General features: G+C 40.5%; 1 protein-coding gene across 1 annotated transcript in view; it reads right to left on the bottom strand.

The window, feature by feature from the left end:
- The window catches only part of LOC126992366 (nephrin-like), a 266,294-nt gene that overhangs the window by 185,061 nt on the left and 64,985 nt on the right, over positions 1 to 16,248 (bottom strand). Inside the window, exon 5 of the mRNA XM_050851078.1 lies at positions 11,631 to 11,762. Coding sequence (XP_050707035.1) covers positions 11,631 to 11,762 — 132 coding nt within the window. The remainder of the gene's footprint in view (positions 1 to 11,630; positions 11,763 to 16,248) is intronic.

Raw genomic sequence — 16,248 nt, 5'->3', positions numbered from 1 at the left:
GTCTCCGTACGGTTTGTTTCGCAGTCTAGGGATCATTTTAGTTGCTCGACGCTTCACCCTCTCGAGTTTATCTATATCTTTTCTGTAATAGGGAGACCAAAACTGAACGCAATAGTCAAGATGTGGGCGAACTAACGAATTGTACAGTGTCAATATTACTTTTTTTGATATGTGTTCAAATGTACGACCAACAAAGCCGATCAGTTTGTTGGCAGTTTTTACTACTTTTGTGTAATGTTGACTCGGTTTAAGATCGTTAGAAATTATTACTCCAAGCTCTTTTTCTTTGTTGGCTTCAGAGAGTTGCACTCCGTTAATTTGATAATGAATACGATCGTTGTTGATTCCGATATGCATAACCTTGCACTTTTCAATACTGAAATTCATTTGCCATGTTCGTGCCCAACTGCTTAAGTGTTCGAGATCAGCTTGGAAGTGTTCTTTATCCGTTGTCGTAGTGACTCTGCTGGCTATTTTTGTGTCGTCTGCAATTTTCGATATTTTACACGATAGCCCCTCGTCAATATCATTAACATACACTAAAAACAGAATAGGTCCCAACACCGACCCCTGTGGAACACCGCTTTTGACATCTCGCCAGTCAGATGATATACCATTCGTAACAACTCTCTGTTTACGGTCGGTAAGCCAGTCTTTGAGCCACTTATGAATATTACCAATTATACCGTGAGCTTGTAATTTACTAAGGAGGCGGTTGTGAGGGACTTTGTCAAATCCGAAAGTCCAAATATACAGTGTCTACTGATTGACTTTCATCGTATACATTTAGGATGTAGTTGAAGAAATCGAGAAGGTTAGTCAAACAGGAACGTTTGTTTCGAAAACCATGTTCCGAATCCATAATTAGTCTGTTATCTTAAAAAAAAACTTTACCATTTTTCCACGAATGATCGTCTCCAAAATTTTGCACACGATTGACGTTAGACTGATCGGTCGATAATTACCTGGTTGGGACTTGTCGCCTTTTTTAAAGATGGGAGTTACGTTAGTGAGTTTCCATTCTAGTGGTACATTTCCTATGTTTAGTGATTTTGAGAATATGCTCAAGAGGGGCTTGTTGATCTGACGTTTTGCCTCGTTCAGAATATGCGGGGATATTTTATCTGGGCCGGGCGTTTTGCTTACTCTAATATTATCGATAATTTGTACTATATCACTTTCTACAATGTCGCTAATACTACTCAAGGATGTGTCATCAATATATCTAGGGGCTTCCAGTTGCCTTTCGGATAAGATTTCTTCTGTAAACCGGAGGCAAAAAATTAATTCAAGGTGTTAGCGATTTCTTGATCATCATTCGTGGATTTGCCATTTACAGTTGCTATTGGGCCAATACTGGGGGTGGGAACTTTTTTATTTCTTACGTAGGCAAACAAATTCTTTAGGATTTGTTTTGCTGGCGCTTGCAATATGAAACTCTAGGTTTCTTTTATTGAGACGTATGATTCTTTTTGTTTATCGGCGTTATCTTTGGAATTCAATGTTATCTGTTTCATTATTTGTAATCAAGTATTTGCGACGCGCTAGATTTTTATTCTCAATTTGGCGTTTGAGTTGATTGTTCCACCACTTAGGCTTCCAGTTGGCTGTTGGTCGTCTTTTAGGGAATATTACGCATAAATTCACGGCTCTACTTAAAGTTTCTGTGAATGTTTCCCAAGCTTTATTTATATCTGAGGCTGCAGAAATTTTGCTCCAGTCTGCATTCGTTAGTACATTTCTTAGTTTGTCAAAATCCGCACGTCGGTAATGAGGTATTCTTTCTTCACTCGTTTTCATGTCCTCTTTTATTTTTATTTCAAACGAAATCATTCGATGATCACTGTCGCTGAATTCTGTACCAACATTGAGATCATTAACTAGGCTTTCTTTAGTTGTGAGAACTAGCTCGAGGATGTTATCTTCGCGAGTTGGTTTATGCACATGCTGATAAAGCGCACTTTCTAATAAGTTACTGTACAGATCGTAACCTGAGTGTATATTTAACGTGTCTCCCCCACTCTTTACTGGTAAGTTAAAGTCTCCCATAATTACGGTTTCAAATTGATTGCTTATGTTAGAAATTTGTTCGAACAGTTTTATGTCTATTTTCATTGCTTGGTTTGGAGGTCTATAAACAATGCCAATAACTAATTTACTTGAACGGTTTTTAATTTCTACGAAAATGGTGTCTATACTATTTATTCTTTTTACATTGATAACACGTGGATTTAAACCAACACGAATATATTAGATTACGCCACCACCAACTCTGTTTTCTCTGTCGCAAAGAAAAATTGAATAGCCGGGTAAGTTAAATTCCGCAATAAAATCTCTGTTATTTTTATTCAACCAAGACTACGCGACGGCGATAATGTGGAAATTTTCCGTTGCAGCATGTTCTTCCATGTCTATGAATTAATTTCGAATGCGGCGGGCGTTTACGTAACACGCGTTTCTAGGGGAGTGATTCCCATCGGTGGAGAAGGGCTCTCGGGTACGGACTGGGTATTCTCGACCGTGAACACAGGCGAAGTTCCTGTTTAGGATTTCGACCATTTGTGTACTGTCCTGTGTTAGTACGTCACTTTCATCTTTTAGGGGACCGATATTGCTTTTTGTCTTCTTTTTAGTTTTTATATACGTGAAGAACTTTTTCGGGTTGGACTTGGCTTCGCGTGCAATTTGCTTTTCATAGTCGCGTTTACGCTGGCGAATGAGTGTTCTGCAAGCTCTGAGGCTTTGATGGTACTGTTCGCGTGCCTCATCAGTGCTGTTTTCCTTTAGCAAGTTGTATTTTCTCTTCTTCGCCCGTCGAACTTGGGTAGTCATCCATGGTGTGCTTGTGGCATTATTTGTTCTCCTTGTCTTCATGGGAACAGTCGTTCTCTCTACCTCCAGGAGTTTGTTCTTAAAGCCGTTCCACGCGCCGTCCACCGGAGTGAGGTTCATGGGTTCCCAAGTTGTCTGGGTTAGCAGCTCACGAGCGAAGTTAAAATTGGCTTTATTGTAGTCTGGAATCTTGGACGTGTTTTCGGTGAGTTCATGGTCTGTTCTGATCTTTAGGCGAATTAGGTGATGGTCGCAACCATCCAGTTTTTCGCCGACTTGACATTCACGTGTGAGATCTGAATCACTCACGAGTACTAGGTCTAATACGTTATTTTCCCTTGTCGGTTGGGTAACAATCTGAGTAAGAAAAATGTCCTCTAACATTTCGAGCAATCTGTTACCCTCCCGATCTCCAATCATCGTGGTCCAGTCAATGTTGGAACAGTTAAAGTCCCCGATAATGACCGACTGTTTGTTTTGTGTTATGGTGTGAATTTCCTCGTACAGCGCTTCGTCGTCCACTGCATGTTGCTTTGGAGGTCTGTAAACGGTACCAATCGTTATTTTGTTGTGCTTGCTAATCTCTCGTTCAACATATACAGTGTCATATTTCTCTGAGTCTCCTTTGGTTACTTCCACGGCAGGGTATTTGTTCTTGACGTAACAGATAACACCACCTCCTTTCTTGTGAAGTCTGTTTTTGTAGAAGCTCTCGTATCCCGGAATTGAGAATTCGGTCATTAGGTGGTCAGAGGTGGCCCACGTTTCGGTGATGGCAATCACGTCCGGACTTTCTACGTCAACATAGGCAAGTAACTCATCCCGTTTGGGTATTAAGATCCGCGCGTTGGTGTATAGGACAGAAATGTCCTTCTTGACTTCAACGCTTCGAGGCACAGTAGTCTGGTGTCTGCTTGTGTTTTCTGTTGGGGGCCTTGGTGTGTAATGAGCGGTCCCTACTTGTTGGTTGTTTACGATACTTTGGTGCCCCTCCCGCGCTCGGAGTTTTTTTAATACAAAAGTACCTCCTCGTTCAGCAACCTACCAAGCCGTGCTGATCCAATCGCATTGAGGTGAAGACCGTCAGGACGGAAAAGGTCGGGGATATCATAGAAATGATCCCACTGACTTGTGAACGAAACTTCCTCGTCCTGGCAGAGGTGCTTCAATCTGTTGTTGATGTTCGACGCCTTTCTGTGGAAGCCTGTGAAGGCGTTGATTCTCGGAAGAATCCCGGAGACAATGATGTGGCGTGACTTTTCCTTGAACCGGCGGATTACTCGTCGGTAGTAAGCTATAATTTCCTCCGTGGGCTTTGTTTGAACGTTGTTCGTGCCAGCGTGCAAAACAAAGTGTGTCCTGTTCCGTGCGGTCTGAGACGAGGTCTACCGCTTCTTCTATATCTTGTAGTTTTGCACCAGGAATACAGTAGCGTCTTCTGTTCTTGATACTTCGTCCACAGAACTCAGTCAGTTGTTCTCTAACAATGCTGTCACCCACCAGTTTTATGTTAACCTTGGTGTTGAGCCTTGATCCGTTGAAGTGTGATCCGTCTTCACAGGAGACGGCTGGGAGGATGGTCTTCCGTCTACGCCTGCAAGCTAGGGGGGGGGGAGGAGGAGGAGGAGGAGGAGGAGGAGGAAGCAGGAGGTGAAGAGAAGGAAGAAGAAGAAGGAGAAGAAGCAGGAAAAGAAGAAGGAGATGATAATGATGATGATGATGATGATGAGGAGGAGGAGGAGGAGGAGGGAAGGGAGGAGGAGGTGGCGGAGGAGGAGGAGGCGGCGGAGGAGGAAGAATGAGAGGAAACAGAAGACGAAGAAGGCGTAGAAGAAGAAGCAGAGGAGGAGGAGGAGGGAGTGGAGGAGGAGGACGAGGGGGACGAGAAGATGGATGAGCAGGCAGCGGAGGTGGAAGCAGAAGGAGAAGAAGAAGAAGAAGAAGAAGAAGAAGAAGAAGAAGAAGGAGAAGAAGAAGCAGAGGAGGAGGAGAGGAGGAGGAGGAGGAGGAGGGGGAGGGGGAGGGGGACGATGAGGAGGGGGAGGAGGAGGAGGAGAAGGAGGACGGGGGGGACGAGAAGGAGATGGATGGGCACGCAGTGGAAGCGGTAACACAAGAAGAAGAAGAAGAAGAAGAAGAAGAAGAAGAAGACCTGACCTTGCGGGCCATGGCTCTCGTCCGGACCCCTGGGAGGGTGGAAGAGAGGGAAGAGGGAGATGAAGAAGGGGTGGAGGCAGTCGGAGTAAGAGAAGAAGAAGAGGAAGGCAAAGAAGAAGAAGAGGAAGAGAAAGAGGAAGAAGAAGAAGAAGAAGAAGAAGAAGAAGAAGATGAAGAAGAGGAAGAAGCAGCGGGGGTGAGAGCGGGTAGAGGGGGACGTTGGTTCAAGGCTGTAAGGCACTCGGATAAACCCCTCTCTAAATCTGAGATCCTCTTTTCCATTTGACAGTGTCTACATGACTCCGCCCCCTTATCAAAATATTGTGGGGCGAAGCGTCCTTTGCACCCGGGGCATTTGCGTAGTGATGAAGCCATATCTTTTATTGTTATATTTTGTTATGTTTTGTTACCTTTTAACTTCAGAGAGAATGAGTGGCAGTAGGTCAGGTGGGAACGATTAACTCCCTCCTGTCTGACTCGGGCAGGTGTTCTCGTTAGACTCCCCTCTAGGGGATGCACGCGGCCGGGTAGGGGAGGAAAAAACAAAGGGTCTCCAGTGAATTTCGCCCTCCGCGCGGCTGGGTATACGCCGCGGCGGGAATTTACGGACCGAAACAATGAAAGAAAATCAGCCTGAAAACAAGGACCTCCTAGTAACTTCTTGGGAAATAATATGTAAATTATGTGTAGTAAAGTTAAGAAGGAGCTTAATACAGTTAGGAAGGAGTTGTATGTGCACCACAGTGTTGTGAGGAGGTGTAGGGGAGGTGTAGGGTGTGGGCAGAAGGGATGAGCAAGTTTTCGTCTCATCAGCTCTTCTCCTTTTACTGATAGTCTTCTACCTCTTAAATTCCGCCGCCATGTTACCTCTCTTTCTATCTTCTATCGTTATTTTCACGCTGACTGCTCTTCTGAACTTGCTAACTGCATACTTCCCCCCCTCCCGCGGCCACGCTGCACACGACTTTCTACTCAAGCTCATCCCTTTACTGTCCAAATCCCTTACGCACAAGTTAACCAGCATCTTCACTCTTTCATCCCTCACGCTGGTAAACTCCAGAACAATCTTCCTTCATCTGTATTTCCTCCTGCCTACGACTTGAACTCTTTCAAGAGGGTATCAGGACACCTCTCCTCCCGGAATTGACCCCTCTTTCGGCCACCTCTGTGGATTCTTTTTAGGAGCAGCGAGTAGCGAGCTTTTTTTTATTATTATTGTTTCCTTATTTTGTGTGCCCTTGAGCTGTCTCCTTTGTTATAAACAAAAAAAAAGAGTAGAAGAATCGAGAGGGGGAGAAGGAAAAGGTAAGGTAAAGTTGGGGGCATACGCTATAGCTAAGAGTGGCCTCGGTGCTTATTTCGGTCTCACTGGCCCTTCAGCTTGTGGCACGTGAGAACCCATTACCCCCGGGACACAGGGCAAGTACGACATTCCTGTCACCACAGTTTACCTTCTCAAGGGAAAAGCCTACGCAGAAAAATTAAACAGCGGAGAAAAGGAATATTACGGAGACAAGCCAAAAGGAAGTGTAGAGGAAGAGTGTAGAGAAGAAGGATCAGAAGGACAAATGAAAATATAAGCTGGAAAATTAGGGAAAGGAAGCAAATAGGAAATGACAGACACACACACCTTCTTTCCATTCTTCTTTGCTAATCCTCCGTAACACACACACACACACACACACACACACACACACACACACACACACACACACACACACACACTTTTGTTTTCCTTATCTAACCCTCCCTCTCACACACACCTCCACTCAGACCAACATTTTCTTCCTTCTATGCACATTGTAGCCCCTCCGTGGTGCAATGATTAGCGTATGTAGCTACGAATCCGCGGGTCCGTGTCCGAATTTTGGCCCGGGCAGTCGACGTGCAGCTCACACAGCAGCTGTCCATTCTACCTTGCTGATTAGTCGATAAATGGGTGCCTGGGAAAAACTGGGAGAGATAAACTGTGGGAACCCGGACGTTAAACTAGCCGTGTTTCCCAGGAAAAATGGGATCTTACCCAGAGGCTCGAAGGGCCAATGCGACGGAAATGAGCACCGCAGCCACGCGCAGCTATGGAGTGTGGCCCCGACTTGCCTTTGAACACTGCACACTTATTTTCTTCCTTTTTATCAGGCCCTCATCACACCTTCTTTCAAACACACACATTTTCCGACCCGTCCACATCAACATTCCCTCTCTCTCTGTGCAGACCTCGAGCATGCGCAGAGTTTATTTTCTCACGCTGAAGAAAACGCGGCGCCCAAACATATTAAGTGGAATTTTCACCTCCAACGGTTAGGCCGGAGGAAACTTTCGAACCGGCCAGGGAGGGCAAGGCCAAAGTTGGCGAGTTAACACACACACGACATCCCGCTGGGCCATTAGAACTAACATTCCGGTCGTTTCCTTGAGGCGGCCGTCCTCTCCGAGCAGCAGGAGCAGGACTCTGAGAGTCGTGTGTTGCCTCTGTGAAGACTATTCAGGCGACAAGTGGATTACCTGCTGTTTGTGCCCTAAGTGGTGTTATGTGAAGTGTGATCATCTGACAGCGGTTAAGCAGGATAATATACCCAAAATAAACTGGGTGTGTTCGCCATGCTTACACAAGGCATCTTTAGCAACCAACAATGTTGAAAAATTGGATAAATTTAAGCAATACTTATCTAAAGAAATATGAATTGTGAAAGATGAAGTTGAAACTGTGAAAAAGAAGTAGAGCTAGGTGGCGAATGTGCTTTGCGCTGACAAGACAGAGTCGGCTGGCACCAGCTGGGCTGATGTGGCAAAACGGAGGAGGAAGAAGCACCTTCTTGTTGTGAATGACTCTGATCAAGATAAAAAGGCTACCGAGATGAAAAATGATGTTTCCCAGGCATTACAAGGCATTCAGATTACTGATTCAAGATTTACGAATGGAGGTAACATAGTTATGAACTTTGATGATGAGAATATAAGGAATAAAGCAGCTCATAAATTAGAAAATGTAGAGCAAGTTATCACAAGAAGTGTGGGAAAATTAAGGCCAAAGATCATGCACTGCAATGTGCATAAGGAGACCGAGGATAAGATAATTGAGACATTGTTAAACAGGAGTGAGTTCCTACACTCGATTCCAGGAGTTGAGGGGAAAATTAAGAAGATTTTCAATAAGCCTGCTGCTGGTAGCACAATGCACTATATTTTGAAATGTGACCCAACAGTTAGAAAGCTGATCCACAGGCATCATGACAAGATAGAACTAGAACGTGGAATGTATACTGTGACAGATATATACCATGCAATCATATGTTATCATTGTCAAAGATACGGCCATCTTGAGGCCAACTGTACTACCAAGAACAATGGAGAAGCCCCATAATGTTTCAAATTGGCTGGGGATCATAAATCAAAGGAGTGCTCCATGGCTAAGAAGAAATGCATAAATTGTATGAGGTACAAGAAACCAGAAATCAACCACTCAGCGAATGACCAGTGTTGTGTAGTCCTTCAGAATGAAATTGAGAGAATTCGTAACATAACTGATCATGGCTATTAATTGGTGATTGGGATTCGAAGATAAATTGAGTGTTAAATGTTCAATGAGTTGGAAATAATCGTCGGACATTAGATTGTGATACTATAAAGAAAATATCAGATAAATGGAAAATGAAATAATGGATATTTGTGATACTGTAAAAAAGAAAGATATTGTGATTGGTATGAAATAAAATATATATATATATATATATATATATATATATATATATATATATATATATATATATATATATATATATATATATATATATATATATATATATCTATATATATATATATATATATATATATTGATGCCACGCTTATTAAAATGACATCAGTAGGCTATCCATGAAAGCAATTAAGACTCACTCACTCACTACGACATTGTGAATAAGTGCATATCGAGGATTATTATTGAGGCTAACATCATAATTGTTGACGGTCCCTGCGGAGCGCTGCGCTGGTACCTCATCAACGGTAACGGTAAGGGTGTGTGTGTGTGTGTGTGCAGGCGAGCGGGCATCAGACGGAAAATGGGCGAGGTGGCGAATTGTTCACTGGTTGGATGTGCCAGACTGTTGAGGGGGGGAAGGTAAGGAGGATGTCCCAGAAGCTCGGTCATGCAAGACATTTATTCCTGAATTTCGCCTGTGATTTTGTTGAACATAATTTCGTGTGTGTGTGTGTGTGTGTGTGTGTGTGTGTGTGTGTGTGTGTGTTTCTCATTATGGAAAATGGAATGTTTTATTCAGAAATATTGTATGTGGATTATTATAACAAATTTTATCATTATCATTATTATTATAACTATTATTCCTATTATAATAATTACTATCATAATGATCATTATTATTATCAATATCATTATTATTATTATTATTATTATTATTAGTAGTAGTAGTAGTAGTAGTAGTAGTAGTAGTAGTAGCAGGAGTAGTAGTAATAGTAGTAGTAGTAGTAATAATAGTAGTAGTAGTAGTAGTAGTAGTATCATTATTATTATTTTTAGTAGTAAGAGTAATAGTAGTAGTAGTAGTGCTGGTGGTTGTAGTAGTAGTTGTAATGTAGTAGTAGTAGTAGCAGTAGCAGTAGTAGTAGTAATATTACTCCTATTTATTTTAATATCACTGTTGCAATTATCACAAATTTCAAATTATGTATTATCATTTTTATAATTATTATTATTTTTATTATTATTATTATTATTATTATTATTATTATTATTATTATTATTATTATTATTAGTAGTAGTAGTAATAGTAGTAGTAATGTAGCTCCTATTTTTTGTCATTTTTATTATTTACAATAATCACAAATTACAATTATGTATGTCATTGTTCTTTTTCGCTCGCCTCATGCTAGCAATTAGGGCAATAATATATTCAGTTTTTATTTTTTCCATCTGTCTGTTTGTGTGTTAATAGTCACTTAGCAAATTATCTTATAATGGTAATTGACATAGCCACCAAGTGCAAATGAAAACTCAGTGTGTTAATATCTCGAACTGATACACTTTTATAAAACTTTGATACAAACTTAATGATTGATGGCTAATAGAGTTTTAAAATTGATTGACTAAATGACTTTGGGCGGCCATATGTGATTAAAAACACGCCTGTGTTATGAGGCCCGACCAAGAGTGTTTCCTTACCTGTTTCCCGGGGCTGGTGGTGGGTGGGGGTACGGAGGTTCGGCAATTCAGATAAAATCCCATAAAACCTTCATGATGGCGGCCATTTCCTAAATACAATTTGTACCAGTATGGTGGGTGATACATTTTCTTTTGGAATACGTGGTTTCATTATTTGTATTATTATTATTATTATTATTATTATTATTATTATTATTATTATTATTATTATTATTATTATTATTTTTATTATTATTATTTGTATTGTTAGTTTCATTATTATTATTATTATTATTATTATTATTATTATTATTATTATTATTATTTTATTATTATTATTATTATTATCATTATTATTATTATTATTATTATTATTATTATTATTATTATTATTATTATTATTTGTTATTATTTTCATTATTAATATTATTATTATTTTTATTATTATTATTATTATTATTATTATTATTATTATTATTATTATTATTATTATTATTATTATTATTATTATTATTATTATTGCTACTAATGATAACCATTATTATTATCATTAATATTGTTGAAATAATTAGTGTTAGTAGAACTACTCATAATATAGTCAATAACAATAACAATAATTAACTATATTATTATTGCCATATTATATTATACACTGGTATTATGAATACCTTTTATACTATTTATGAATTCACTCACCTATACAACTTTCAGGAATGCCTGAGCTCCATTATTATTATAAATTATTATTATCAATATTATTATTGTGAGAGAGAGAGAGAGAGACACACACACACACACACACACACACACACACACACACACACACACACACACGCGCGCGCGCGCGCCCACGTTGGTATTCTCTTTTTCAGAGTGCGGCGCGGCTTTGATCCTCGGGGGGAGCTTCTGGGGCCTTGGAAGTGCGTTCCGGACACCCATTGTGCATCCACGCGGTGGCACGGCCCTGCAACACACACACACACACACACACACACACACACACACACACACACTCAATCAATCAACCCAGACAACATTTTTATTCCCTTTAGTCGATACATGATTATCTGTCCTGGTGTTGGCTCCATCTATTTGTTTATTAAGGGCATTAGGGATGGTGGCGGCAGTGGAGCTGGATGAGGAAGACACGTGTGGGCAAATGGGTGAGATAATTGAAATGAGACAGGTAAAAAAAATGGTGTTTGTTCCTGTAAGAGGCATGTCGCTCACTTTTTCTTTACCTCTCCTTCCAGCTTGGTAACAAATACTTCTGGCTAACACATGATACAGCTGGTGCTTCATTTTTCTTTGCAATATTTTCATCCTGATCGGCGCCCATCACTCCCATACCACCCTCATGTACCTCCCCCGGGATACTTATCGTCTCTCTCTCTCTCTCTCTCTCTCTCTCTCTCTCTCTCTCTCTCTCTCTCTCTCTCTCTCACACACACACACAGCTACTCATCAACACACACCAGGTACTCACGGTTCAATTTGACGGTGACGGAGGCACTGGTGATGTTGTTGGAGGCGAGGCAGGTGAGTCTGGCGTTGTGGTAGTCCCGCGTGAGCCGCAGGATGCTAAGCCAGTTGACCGTGAGTGCCGGGGACCGCGACTCTGACGTGGCGTGGCGTCCAGGACCTGTGGAACGCGGGGAGAGGAAGACTACATAAAGTCGCTGTTAAGGTGTTAAAAGGAAAGAAAGAGATCTAAGATCGTAGCTAAGAAGGTCTAACGTTTATACTGATCTTTAAAAAGAAACCTATATTTTCTTGTTCTACCCCGTTAATCGTTTATATATTTAGCTTGGTTGCCATTTTCAACTCTGTTACGCTTTATCTGAGTGGCCTGTTTACTCGTTTCCACGTGTCACCATATTGTTAAACCAAAAATTCTGAAATTTCACTTCAATCTTGATTATTCAGAGAAAAATGTGTTTTGGAATAATTTTGGTACTAATCTGCTTTCAGTTTCAAAAATATATATAAAATGTTGAAAGGCTTATAATCCTAAAATATCGAATGTAGAGCAAACTTAGATAATCAAAATTATCTTTTTTTTTTTTTTTATTCTACCACGGATCATACAATAAAATATTTTTGATCAAGCATCCTTGGTATGGTGTGAAAATCAAGATTGAATACAATACTTTTTTTTCTAAATCATGTCAGTCGGGTCTTAACCGTTAATCTAACCACTAACGAGGTTACTCTTAAATCTCATTTTAAACTACAGTCGATTCGCTCAAGTCTGAGTGCATTATTGTGCCCTGGGAACAAACTGTCTCACGGCGTGTTCAGTTTCATTGATACTGTATGATAGCCTATAGACAGGAAATAGTCGTCATAATCAATAATATGGAGGCAACTATAACAAATACCGTCAATTATAGTCGATTTTGAGTTGAAAAATTATCAGTACTGTCGCAAACAGCTATTTCGGTAATTTACAGGATCGCTGATTATATTAAACAGCCTTGGCGCTGTCCGCCACCGTGAAAATTAGCAGGCTTTATAATGGCAAAACGGCTTTTTTGCGACAGTACTTAGAGTTTTGTAACTCAATGTTGACTATGATTGATGGTATTTGCTATTGTTGCCTGCATATTATTGATACTAACGAGTGTTTTCTATGCGTAGGCATAGGTAACACTCAGACACGCGATGTGACAACAAGTTGCCTGAGCACAATATTGCACACCTCAGACTTGAGCGAATCGACTAGTATTATCAGAATGTGTGATTTTTCCTCCGTGGAGCAGTGGTCAGCGTGCCTGCCTACGAAATCGCGGGTCCGGATTCGAATCCCGGTCCGGGCAGTCGGCGTGCAGCTCACTCAGATGTTCATCCTCCCTTTCAGTATTCCAGGTACCTGGGAAAACGTGCGGAAGGCAAACTGTGGCAATCTCGGACTTCCACTGGTCCGTGTCCCTGATAATGGATTCTTTCCACAACAGGTTCAGATCCGATGCGACGAATATTAGCACCACAGCTATAGCGTAGTACCTAACTTTACTTTTTTGAATTTGAATTTACAGTGTTGCGATGTGTGAAAACTAGTAAACAGATCATACAGACGAGAATCAAAACTGAAAATTGCACCCAAGCTAATTTTGAAGAGTTTATGTGGTAAATAAAAGAGTACAGTTTTGTTCTACAAGAGCGGTGAATAAGGATGTAAGTCAGAGCTAAAGAACACTGTGGAGAAAGTGATTTATCATAAATGATAAAGGGTTGATCAAGACGCATTGTACGGCACGGTACTTGGGTACGAAAGTGCAATGCAAACGTACGGTTAGATATTAGGATAAGACATTTTTCTCAAGGACATTTTTTTTTGTATCCTTTTCGTAAAATCATACGCATCAAAGTCGTGACATATTATATCAGTGCCCATTATCAACATAGTGAGGAAAACTTCCATCACCCTGCAGGTCGCTTAGGTCAGGCAGGGCCATGTCTGTGTCGGGTGGCCCTGGGTGGTGGATGGGTGAAAGGTTCGCCTGAGTACACCATCAAACTCTTGGCCTCGACGAATAGAGACACTCAGGCAGCACGGTAAAGTGAGCGTGGGCTGACCTTATGTTTTTTGCATCATGACGAGAATGACGAAGAGGTGGGCGTAACCTATTGTTTGTAATCGATGACTTCGATAACTATTTAAAAAAAATCGTAATCTATTATTTTTCACTAATCGAATCCACGAAACGACTACCGCAAAAGATTTATATTTACGTTAAATTAAGTTATCGGGAAATGTTTCCCTGAGAAATAAAAGAAAACTTGAGTATGTACTTTGAAAAATAATGACTTTGAAAATTGAAAAACAGAAATATTGAAACATTTAGCAAAAAAATATATCACAATTTCGGGAATCGCGTCAAGTTTTTTGGCTTTCAGTCATCTACAACAATTTCGCTCATGCCGCTGTGCGTTCTTTTTTCTTAGGCCAACTTGTCTTCAAATCCTTTAAATTAAAGGATATGTGACCTCACCCACTTCTGCCTATGGCTTAAACATTTTTTTCCACTCTCCCGGTGGTAAGGGTGTTGAACGAGGGCAGGGCTGGCAAGTTATGGTCGGGTAAGGAAGGGTCTATCGATGAGATTACGGATGCAGTTACATTAACTTTGATGTTCCTGGAGGATGTCATCCTCAGGCTCAACAGTAACAATTGGCTGAAGTGGCAGTCAGGCTTCCAATGACCCAAGACAGTGTGGAGGGGACTTGTATGAATTGTGGTATATATTAATGAGCTACAATTAGCAGACAAAATTGATGTTACAAAGATGTGCTGCAACACATGATGTGTAAAAACATCTTAATCACTGTGTGCGATGTAACTTAATAAATTTTTGTCCACTATGTACCTGTATTAAATGATTTTTGAGAATGAATGAAAAAAGGATGTTATATATGTGATCATCAATCATAAACTTTATTAAGTTTAAGTGTATAGTTTGTATATCAGACTAAAACACATATAAAGTAAATATAAAACATATAGTAGGTCTACTTTCCATAAACAAAATCCTGAAAACTTTTGTTTTGAAGCCTCGAAATAAGATTAAAAATTACAGAACTATATATATGCGTGCCAGTGCGGAACGAATGTGTTGTAAAGGTACGGTGCGGAATTAAGGCACTATATTCCTCCTTAGATATGAAGTAGGACAAATTAATGGTAACTCGCCGTACCACCTGCTCTGCGTTAAGGACAATAATTCTACATACATACTTTTAGGAGCAGGGAGAAGTAGGAACATGGTGAATTTATTCCTAAATTACGGAAGTGCATTAAAGATATAATTGAATTCAATAAATAAATACTGCGCTATCCCGAGGCGGTAAATGGAGCACAGTGCTGAATCATACATTTGAAACTGCAATGAGTTAGGTTATATGACTAAAAAGATTGTTGTATTAGTATTTAAAAAGGGAAAACTATAAAAAATGTTTTGGGTAGAGGATACAATGTATTTGTTTATAGAGTAGGATAGTGGTGTTAAAGACATATTGAATACATGCCTAGATCGGGAAAGGTGTTTTTGTCATAGCGAATCTATTTTACGGTAAAGAAGAGCTTTAATAGTACACTAACATATTTCACGTTAGTAATTGAGAGATGATGTTCATTTTTAATTAGAAAAAAAAATATGAACACGCCAAAGTTATTTGTATGATTGAAATCATTCCATTGAATTTTCAAGATCGGAAACAGTCATTGATGGCACGCTTAACATATTGAATGATAAGAACGAAACATGAAGAAATCCCAAACAAACGCTGTTTGTATAGTTAAGAAGAAAGGGCTTGCCGCACTCAACCTAGTTTTATGAACACGTTCAACATATTTGGTTATCTACTAATTATGTAGACAATAATAAAATAAAGGGAGAAAACATCACTGAAAAGTTTACTTTGAACTTTAGGGACTCATAAGAGATGCAACAAATTCTGACGTCGTACAGATGTGTTCATTCTATCTCATGTGGGAAACAGCTTCATCAACATACAGGTCAATTAATCAGTCGATGTGTGTGTGTGTGTGTGTGTGTGTGTGTGTGTGTGTGTGTGTGTGTGTGCAAATACATATCCCTTCAGTCTTTTTTCCTTCAAAGAAGTACTTCCTCGTAACTTCTCTCAACAGTACCCATGTTTTTTTTCTTCTCATTTCTTAACGTTGGTGCACCTTCGTAGCCACACGAGACCAAGCTTTCTGGTGTCCCGTTAACACTTCTGAGAAATCCCCTCACGAGGATCTTCAGCCTCAAACGCCACGCTGGGACACTTATTTTTGGTACCTGAATGGTCATCCTCGACTGCAATGTTTCCCTGAACTCGAAACTCCCCACCTCAAAGATGCAACCTGGAAATTCTCTAGATTCCAGCACCTCGCCTCCATCCCGCCTTATCGGCCTTCCTCAGACGCGTGCCAGGGAGAGGCAATGTGCAATGGCTCAGCGGTAATACAATCAAATAATTTACCGCGAGGAAAAGAAGGCTCGTCGGCCTCACGGGCAACGGGGCTGCCGCTTCTCCCGAGTGTAGTCTTGCGAGGTGGTGGAGGCGGCCTCGATGACGGAGATTATGGCTGAACAGGC

Source organism: Eriocheir sinensis, unplaced genomic scaffold, assembly GCF_024679095.1.
Source record: "Eriocheir sinensis breed Jianghai 21 unplaced genomic scaffold, ASM2467909v1 Scaffold450, whole genome shotgun sequence".
NCBI lineage: Eukaryota > Metazoa > Arthropoda > Malacostraca > Decapoda > Varunidae > Eriocheir > Eriocheir sinensis.
This window is presented reverse-complemented; position numbering and strand designations above follow the sequence as displayed.